Raw genomic sequence first — 9,369 nt, forward strand, 5'->3', positions numbered from 1 at the left:
CCGGGCACATGCTTGGATTGTGGGCTTGATCTCCAGTAGGGGGCATGCAGGAGGCAGCCAATCAATGATTCTCTTTCATCATTGATGTTTCTATCTATCCCTCTCCCTTCTTTTCTGAAATCAATAAAAATATATATATTTTTAAAAGATGGTTAGACTAAGACATGTATTTCTTCTGCAAAGTGGGAGAAGGGCCATTTGAAAGGGAGGTGGGAAGTGAGGACTGGCCTGCCTCATTCACAGCCACATTTTCAAGGCAGATGGGTCTTAGGAATGAGTATACATCGAATCTGGGAACAAATTCCTCAAAACCATCTGTGCCCAGGGGCCCCTTGAAAATCTTGTAACCCCAAGGAAAGGCATATTCCAGACAGAAATATTCTATGAAATTACAATCACATCTTAAAAAATTTTAAGACAAAGAGCTGTTTTTCTCATTTTTCTTAACCAAAACATTATAATTTTACTTTAAAAAAGAGAAGGGTCTCTAAGGTTTTTTTAAAAGATAATTTATTGTTAAATGAAGAAGTCACAAAGCGAAATGGAGGGGGACAGAGGTCAAAGATAAATTTAAAAAACAGCTTTTGTCCAATGCCGTCCTGGGTTTCCTAAGGTTAGAAACAGGAAAGCGTCCAATGACCAGGCCATCACTCGTTCTTAGAAGGTCATGAAAATAAAACAAATTCTTTTCTGAAAACACCAATCATCCTTCTTACATGAAAGCCATCACTCAAGAGCCCGAGGAAAAGAGACGTTGATTCATAAGGAAACGGTGTCTCCCAGGTGCGCTCAGGAATGTTTGGTTTTAATGAATGAGTTTTAGGAAGCGCTGCTTCCGCCTTGCAAACCAACAGGAATCCACCATCCACCGGTGTCATTCAGCCGCCCCGAGTGTCCCACTGCGTCTTCACGGGATTGCTTTTCTGCTACGTTCAGCCACGCAGGTTTGAAGGAAAAGGATTAGGAAGAACTCCAGTCGGTTCCCTAGTGAATAACTTAAAATAAAACCTGCTTTTCCATTTGCATTACACATTCACAACCGCTCACTTCTACTTACTTTCCGGATATCATTCCGATTCTCTCCCCACCTAGAATGACTTGCCTGAACGAAATCCCACGTGGACGTCTCAGCACATGGCTGTGCCTACGGCCCTGCTCTCCAGCCCCCGTCTCTCCTGACGGGCTGCCCACGACAGTGTCCTGAGCTCACTCAAGTTGTCCCCATGGGGCTGGAGCAAAGCCTTGGGAATTCTCTTAACATAACTTAAAAATCACATTTACCATGTGTCTTACATGATAAGAATATGGAATCGGAGAGAAAAATCCACGTTTCTCATAAACGCCATGCCATTTGCTTTTCCAAACACAGGAAGCATTTGTTGCTCAGCGTGACTAAGGAGACTGTAGGGCCCCAGGGGGGACACCCCCCTCCCCTGACCCCACCCTGGCAAACTCAGGAAGGTCCCGCCCCCTGCAGGCTCCACAGGGGGGCGGGGGGCGCGGGGATGCTTGCAATCCGCTAGGAGCACCACCGACCACACATGGTTACACGTGAGGAGGACACCAGACAAGATGGCTCGATAGACCTCCAAGGACTTTAAATGGGTGTGAGCATCATCTCTCCTGCTCACACCTGCTCTCCTCAGAACAGAAGTCCCTGCTGTGGCTCCAGGTGCCCACACAGCTATCAATTCTGCTTGCAGGGCCGGTGGACAAAGCCATCAGCAGAAGCAGCGGGAGCCCAAGCTTACAGTGCTCTGTAACCCTCAGGCACTTGACAATTTGGATGTAGTCAGAGGAAATAGTCAGCGTTTGTTCTTTCCAGCGCCGGGAGAGAAGAAGCCATCTGCCACTTTCTTCACTCAGAAACCTCAGGGACTGGCAGGAAGAAGTAAGGGTTGGGGTGAGGCAGGGCGGGCAGGGGGTGAAGGCAGAGGCAGCCTGGCCTCCTGCACCCTCCTGGCCCAGCCACCGCCCCTGCTTCTGAGGCCAGTTCAGCTGAACTCACGAAGTTTCTTCAGTTCACACTCAGTGTTGTGTCCCTTACACTAAAATGAACACTTAAGGGAATGGAACCGTCACAACAGCACCCAGGCCCAGGTTTTGGAGTTGGACTTGGGGCATCAGGCCCTACTTTGAATTCACCTTTTGCTTCACAGGAGGCAGGGGTGGTCACGGGGGGGGGGGGGGGGGGGTGGGGGGGTTCCTTGCTTTCGGCTTAGACCTAAGGCATTGACAGAATTCCTCTGCAATGTGGACACAGTGGAGGCCGAGTGCAGCTGACCCAGGGGCCCTGGGGGGGCACCCATCCTGATGGACCAGGTCTCCAGAAACATACACATCTGCCCCCAGGTGGGGTCAGGTTCTGGGTGAAGCCCCCTGGTGGAGTCCCCGAAAGCGTTTCTCCTAAGCACTCTTTTCAAATGCCGCTTCTCTCTATGTTTTGCCTTGTGAAAAAACAGGAAAGTATTTGGGAGCCCCAAACACACAAGCCTGTGGCGACGTCACCAGATGCCAAGGGTGCGAAGCGCTTTGCCAGGGCCTGGGCTCAGGAGTGACCAGAGGGACCGGGGCGAAGCCCCTGCCTCCAGACTCCGCCATCGTCCACCTGGCCCAACGGAGGAGGTGAACACAGGACGAGCCTTCCCTTTCTTTTAAAAAAAAAATTCTTATTCTGCGGTTTGGGGCTTTTTGATGTCGTGAAAAAGACCGAGAGAATCCCAGGCTTTGGGTTAGCAGGAAATAGAAGTGGGAATGGAAAGAGAACATGGCATGGACTCGGCTCTGCACAGATTGGGCCCACATGGGCGTCCCAGGCCCGGAGCGAGCGCCAGGGCTGAAACCCCTCCACACTCACTGCTTCCATCTGAGACCTTCTCCTCCTTTCTCAGACCGACAGTCCCCTGGAGAGGCTCTCCCCTCCCTGGTTCACACCGTGGCCCTTTTCCCATCGTTCTTGTCTTCTCTCTATTTTCTCAACAGATTGAGACTCTGGGGGAAAGTGCACAGCAGCAAACTAGAAAGACACTCCTTTTCAAAACAAAGCATTTTTAAAAACCCAATTCTCTCGATCACTCTAAGATGCCGTGACATTTTCTCTTCCCCAGGCCGGGCTTAGAGGTGTCTCTAGGTTAGATTCCTGGGGGCACGAGTGAGACTGGAGGGCAGCGGGTGGGGCCCGCGTTGACCAGGGTGGAGACCAGGGCGGCGGAGGAGCTGGCCGGGCCCGGCAGCCTGCTCAGTCAGCACTCGTCCGAGAGGTAATCCCCGCCGCCCGGGAACTCCGAGGCCTCGAGCTCCACGCTGGACAGGAACCTCCTCAGCGTCTTGCGGCAGTTGTAATCCAGGGTGGTGGTGTAGACGGTCTTGGGGCACTTGGGGTAGACGATGGTGGTGCTGAGGAAGCGGGTGGCCTTGTGCCGGGGCTCGAAGCGCAGCTCGGCCTTGTAGCTGCGCCACGTGCAGTTGGGGATGCAGGTGACCGTCTGGCTGCAGGAGGCCACGGCCAGGCCCAGGGGCAGGCGGACGTCGTCGATGAAGTGCCGGTCTGAGTCGTACTTGACCGAGGAGGTGTACCTGGGCGGGAGACGGAAGGCGGCACGGTGAGCCCTCTGAGCTAGGGGCACTGGAGTCCCCACTGTGACCTTGAACCTCCCACGGGGTGCACACCTTCAGATGTGGCTGCTCTAGCCAGAAGCATCAGAGAGTTTGTGCAGCACTTACTGTGCGGTACTATGGGAAGCACTCTACTTCCAGGGTCTAATTTAATTGTCCCAACAGCCCTGGGAGAGGAAATGGACGTGCAGAGGTCAAGGTCACAATGGGAGGAAGCAGTGGGGGCTGGGATTTAAATGCAGGTGCAAGATTCCAGAGTTTACCGGGCACTCACTGCTCCTCGCTGTAGGCAGCGTCCCCTTACTTAAGCCATGAGAGCTCGATCAAGTTACTGACCTGAACTTTTCCAAGCCTCAGTTACCTTTTTTCTGCACAAAGTGCCCAATAAGAACTAGGCAGAATGTTAAAACAGCAAGTGCTGCGGGTGGTAATCTCTATATATAAAAGCCTAATCGACCTTTACGACAGAATGACGGGAATGACCCAACGCGAGTTCTTCTGCTACACCAGGGTGAACAGTTTCGCTATCCCCTAAAGTGATCAATTAGCTCTTTAAAGAGAGGATGAAGGAACCCAGAAATCTTAGATGCTGCTTTTGAATGCTTGGTGATACTAGTACTTGTGCACTTTGGCCTTCAAGCTGGCCTTATCAATCAAAGCCAATTATAATAGTTTTTAAAAAAAATATATGTTTTTATTGATTTTATTTTAGAGAGCGAGGAAGGGAAAAGGAAAGAGAGAGGAACATCGATCAGTTGCCTCCCACACATATCTGACCAGGGATCGAACCTGGAACCTGAGTATGTGCCCTGACCGGGAATCAAACCTGCGAACTTTCGTTACATGGGGTGACGCTCAACCAACTGAGCATCAGCCAGGGCACCCATTACAATCTTGATTGCCATAAAATAAACAAACATCAACATTCCTCAGCAGCTACTTTATTTTTTCTTAAGTCTTTCTTTGGTAAGTCGGGAGTTAATTCTTTTTTAATGTAAGCGAAGCATGAATTCATTTTCCTGTAGAATTTATTACAGCTTCATATGTACTGAAATATACGTGAGCATCACACATAGACACATCTAACAGCATTGTGCCCCCCCCCCCCGCCCCCCCGTGTCAGGGAGTAAGAATCAGCATTCTTCCCAGTGAGCGGGAGGGACACGCCCATTCTCCCCAGGCGAGTAGGTAAGAGGCTGGTGAAAGCTAATGTCATGAAGTCATGTCCTCATTTTGTTCAAAATACAAGCTCTGCAGGAATAAAGGGCTGAACTGCTCACCTCCAAAGTGGTGAGCCTCCTTTGTTCCACGTCAAAGGGCCCTTTGTGTTAAGGCAACTGAAACTCTAGCTATAAAACCACCAGCTCCCAAAAGTAAAATTCCTTTCTCTAAAAAGACAGATCTTGAACAGAGCCTCTCAGTGAATCTGCCCCCAGATAATCCTGGATGAGATAAAGTCCCAAAGGGAGGATGGTGCTGTCCCAGTGAAATTATAACCTACAACAGGGCGACAGCACCTTGAAGCAGGGTTGGGAGGTGGGGGGGGGGGGGGGGGGGGGAGTGGGGACCAGCTCTTGGAAAGAGGAACTAGTTTATGAGAAAATGTTAAACCTCTGATGGCCATGACATATGAGGTTCAAAAAGCAAGATGCAGGACTTTATGTGTAACATGATCGTGTTTTTACTTTAAAAAGTGTGTCCATATATTTAACTCGTTAGAATGCAGAAAAAAATCTGAAAGAGTGCCCACCAAACTATGACTAGTCTTTGTTTTTGTTTTTTATAGAGAGGCGGGGGGGGGGAGAGAAACATCAATATGAGAGGGGCACACAGATGGGCTGCCTCCTGCACATGCCCTGACCAGAGATGGAACCTGCAACCTGGGTATGTGCCCTGACCAGGAATTGAACCCACCACCTCTAGGTGTACAGGACCATGTTCCAACCAACTGACCCACATGGGCCAGGACTGATTAACTAATTTTAAAAAAAATAATCATTAATTTCTGGAATAAAAAGTGAAAAATTTAACAATGAAATGAACTCGGCGCCTGCTATATTTACCTTACTTCCGTCGGTGGTAAAGGGTCAAACTCCACTCCTTCGCCGAAGGACAGAGGGCAGAGCCTCGGTGCGCAGGCGGAGGCCAGAGGGGTGGGGAGCGAGGCCGGATTCTGGGAGGATGGAGAACACAGTCAGACCACAGGCCAGGCTGATACACCCCCACAGACAGTCCTGGCTCTGAGCCTGCAGCTGAGGGACCAACTGTGCCTGTGTCCCCCGTCCTGGGAATGATGCCAGAGAAGGGCTGACTCAGCACGGAAAGAGCAATGGACATTTCAGATTTTTCCCTGCAAAGGGAGCCCAGAGGTCTGGGTTCGAGTCCCAGCTCTACCAGGAATGGCTGTGTGCCCCCACACGAGTCACATCACACGCCCTCTGAGATCTTATCTGCATACGACGGGGCGCCCCCTTCCACACTGAGGTTCCGTGAAAGGCTGAAAAGAGGAACAGACCAGGGGCTGCCGCGCCATCCCACAGCAAGGCGGTCAGGAAACCTCGGTCGACTGGGGCTCCGCTAACCAAAACCCTCAATTATGCGCCCCTAACCCTGTCATTGTCTCGGCAACACTCTAGAAAAGGCCAAAACAAAATCCTCCTACCAGGGGTTGTTTTCGCTGCAGATTCAGTACCACGTCCCCACCTCCCTGCCCTGGGAGAGCCACACCCCACCAGATGGAGGACCTGCACCCCCCCGGCCGATGAACACCCCAAAGTTCTCTCTGTCACTGTCCACTCTCCAGACACTCAGAGAGCCAGAGCAAGCATGCCCGGAGGGTCCTGGCTTCCCGTCTGGTAGGAGCTTCGGACTTTCTGACTCATCGAGCGGCCGAGGAAGACAGTTCCGTCCTAGACACAGGTGCCTGTCGCCACCGGACTTGACCGGGCCGTGTTAACTGGGCAGCAGAGGGCAGCCCTTTGGGTTCCCGGGTTTACCGGGGAATCTGTCATTGTCTTTGCCTAATTTGAGAGAAGGATCCACACTGGCTGGGGTGTGGAGGTGGCAGCCCCACCCCCACATCTTCCAGGACGGAGAAGGAAGCAGACACTAGAAGGTTGGCTTTAAGACTCTGATCGCGTTACCAGGACACGGTGTCATTGGATGTGTAGGTTGGAAATACAAAAGCCCAAGGGGTCAGGATAGGTCAGGGGGAGGGGCAGGCACCTGAACGTGGGTGGGAGTTTAATGACCCCACTGGGGAGGGAACCAAGGTCAGTGGGTGGGGGGAGGGGGGCACTGGCTGCTGCAGAGCTTTTGGATCCAGTCCCCAATCCTGACCATGGGCCCTGCTCTGCCCCCAGCTCTCTGGCTGGCAGACATTCCTCAACCCAGAAAGTCCTGGGCTGCAGGACAACACAGCCACAGGAGCGGGCAGGTGACGCTCCAACACTCACACACAGCCTGCTCTCAGGCATCCACACAGCGCTCAGGTCTCTTCCTCTGCCTTCTCTGCTCCCTCATCCCTGCCCACCCAACTCGCTGAGTACACACACCTTGCTCCAGGTGCAGGCTGGGGGTGGGCCAGGGCAACGGGGGGTTACAACAAACACAGGGACAAGGTGCCACCAGGGACCGGGGACTAAGCCACACACTCTAGCATGAATCTGGGAAGCACCAAGGAAGACTTCCCAGAGGAGGTGATGAGTTGGGCATTGAAGGGACCAGCAGGGCTCTGATGGGTGGAAAAGCTGACCGGGTGCTGAGAGCAGAAGAGGATGGGCTTGGAGAGAAAGGCAAGCCAAGTGGAGGGAGCAGCAGCAGAGGTGCCAGGCCGAGGCCAGGGGATGGGGACAATGAGGCTAGAAGGGGCCAGATCTCAAAGCTTCCGAAGGCCACGCTGAAGCTAGTGCTGGCTTCGTATGGAGACCAGAGAATGCACTGGTGTCCATGGAGAGACAGGGTCAGCGGGCCTCGGATGCCATGCACTATCTAAGTGTGTGGCTACCACCCCAGGGGGTGGGGGTAGGGGGTGGGGAGGGCTCTGAGCTTTGCCTGTAGGCAGGATGTGGCCTCCCTGAGCCCTAGGTAAAGGCAATAAACACCACCACCTGAGCGACTGCTGGGGCAAGAGAGACTGTGTTTTTCTTTCAATAAAAAAAATAAAAGAAAATAAAAGGACTCTTTTTAAAGTTCCCTCCCACCTAAAGGCCTCCCACCCATCATGTGCCAGACAAGGGGGACCACAGGAGGCCAGAGGCTCACGGGGTGACCCTTCTCAAAAGGTCCCCCCACGGCCAGTAACAGTCCCCAAAGGCTGGTCCCACGTGCCCTCTGAATCGGGGAGCTGGGAGCCAGGGCACAAGCCCTCTCCCTAAGACCCTTGGGAGCCAAAGTCTGCAGCGGCAAAGCTGTCCGGCGAGACTGGGGTTCCCTCTCGGTGTCCCGAGACCCCCTCCAGCCCGGCTGGGGCCAGAACGTGGCCCATTCCCGCCCCAGCCGCAGCCAGGCAGCCTCGGGGGGCCGCCACCCCGAAGGGAGGAGGCGGCGGCTCGCCTCTCCCGGGGCTCCCGCGCCTCCCAGGCGATGACAATTTTCCAGCCACCGGCTCCAGCTGGCCGGGCGCTCGCAGCTCTCCCGCCCCGGCTCCCAGCTCTGGCCACGCCGTCCCGACGGGCGGGTGGCGGCGCCGACAGTGCGCCCCGAAAGGGGCCGCAGGACCGGCCGGTGGTCTCCCGGGGCCCGGCTGCGGGTGGGACGGGGAGGGAAAGGGCCCGAAGGGTGCCACTCACCGGGACCGCGGGGGTCGCCGCCACGTCGGGCTCCAGCGCTCCGGGCGCCGGTGCGCGCTCCCCGCCGCCCCCGCCGCCCCCAGCCGCCGCGAGCCCCCAGTGGCTGGGGCTGGGGCTGGGGGGCAGCCCCGAGTCCGGGCTGTCCAGGACGCCGTCGCCCTTCTTCTTCGTGTCCACGAGCTCGGGCACATCCTGCAGGTTCAGCCGGCCCACCATGGCTGTGCGCGCGGCGGGGCCCGGAGGGGCCGCGGACGAGCGAGGGGCGCAGACGCGGGCCGGGGCCGCTGCCCGCCCGCCGACCGGGTCTGGCCGCCGCCGCGCCCGGACCCGCCTCCGCCCTCCGCCCCGCCCCGCCCCGCCCGCCCGCCGGGCCGCCCCGCACCGCCGAGCCGCGAGTCCGGGCGCCAGGGGCCGCTGCGCTCCCGCGGAGAGCCGCCCGCCGCCCAGCCCGCCCCGAGCGCGGGTCCCAGCGCGGGGGCCCCGTCCGGCCCCACCACCCGGCCCCCGCCCCGCTGCAGGTGGACGCGAGACCCCACTGGCCCCGGGGGCCTGTCCCTGACCCCTGTCCCCTCGCCCTGCCCCAGCGGCCCGGCAGGAGCCGATGCCTCCAGCCAGGCGGGCTGGGGGAGCCAGAGCAGAGCCGCCTGCAGAGGCGCGGGGAGCCGCCGAACCCAGCGAGCAAACAACTGGAAATTATTAATAGTTAATGCACTTCGTATGGCTCTCGCCGCCTCTTGGCTCAGCAGGGCGGGCTCTGGGGCGTCTCTGGCTCTGGTTTCTGCCCCGCAGGAGAAGGGGGCCTGCTGCCTTGATCCTCGGGGGACGCCCGCGGGGACACATCACTCCCTGGCCGGACGCTCAGATGAACAAGCAGTGGCCACACCGGGCGGCCTGGGACCTCCGTGGTCACCGAGCTCCGCAGGCTCCCCAGGAGCTGTCTGAGGGGCCGTGGGCTCCCTAGTGA

At 56.1% G+C, this 9,369-nt stretch overlaps 1 protein-coding gene across 1 annotated transcript; it reads right to left on the bottom strand.

The window, feature by feature from the left end:
* Positions 1-499: 499 nt before the first annotated feature.
* Positions 500-8,694, bottom strand: RFLNB (refilin B). The gene is made up of 3 exons (XM_070393992.1): positions 8,406-8,694; positions 5,679-5,788; positions 500-3,576 (listed from the first exon to the last, which is right to left on the bottom strand). The coding sequence occupies exons 1-3, from the start codon at positions 8,619-8,621 to the stop codon at positions 3,243-3,245; spliced, it is 660 nt and encodes a 219-aa protein (XP_070250093.1). The 5' UTR covers positions 8,622-8,694; the 3' UTR covers positions 500-3,242.
* Positions 8,695-9,369: the final 675 nt, after the last annotated feature.

This window comes from Myotis yumanensis, unplaced genomic scaffold (genome assembly GCF_028538775.1).
Source record: "Myotis yumanensis isolate MYYU_CA2020_CCGP unplaced genomic scaffold, mMyoYum1.0.hap1 SCAF_16, whole genome shotgun sequence".
Taxonomy (NCBI): domain Eukaryota; kingdom Metazoa; phylum Chordata; class Mammalia; order Chiroptera; family Vespertilionidae; genus Myotis; species Myotis yumanensis.

Coding starts and splice junctions, on each gene's coding strand:
- RFLNB (XM_070393992.1), bottom strand. CDS start 8,621: ATGGTGGGCCGGCTGAACCTGCAGGATGTGCCCGAGCTCGTGGACACG. Junction 5,789..8,405: donor CGGCGACCCCCGCGGTCCCG/GTGAGTGGCACC, acceptor CCATCCTCCCAG/AATCCGGCCTCGCTCCCCAC. Junction 3,577..5,678: donor TTACCACCGACGGAAGTAAG/GTAAATATAGCA, acceptor TCTCCCGCCCAG/GTACACCTCCTCGGTCAAGT.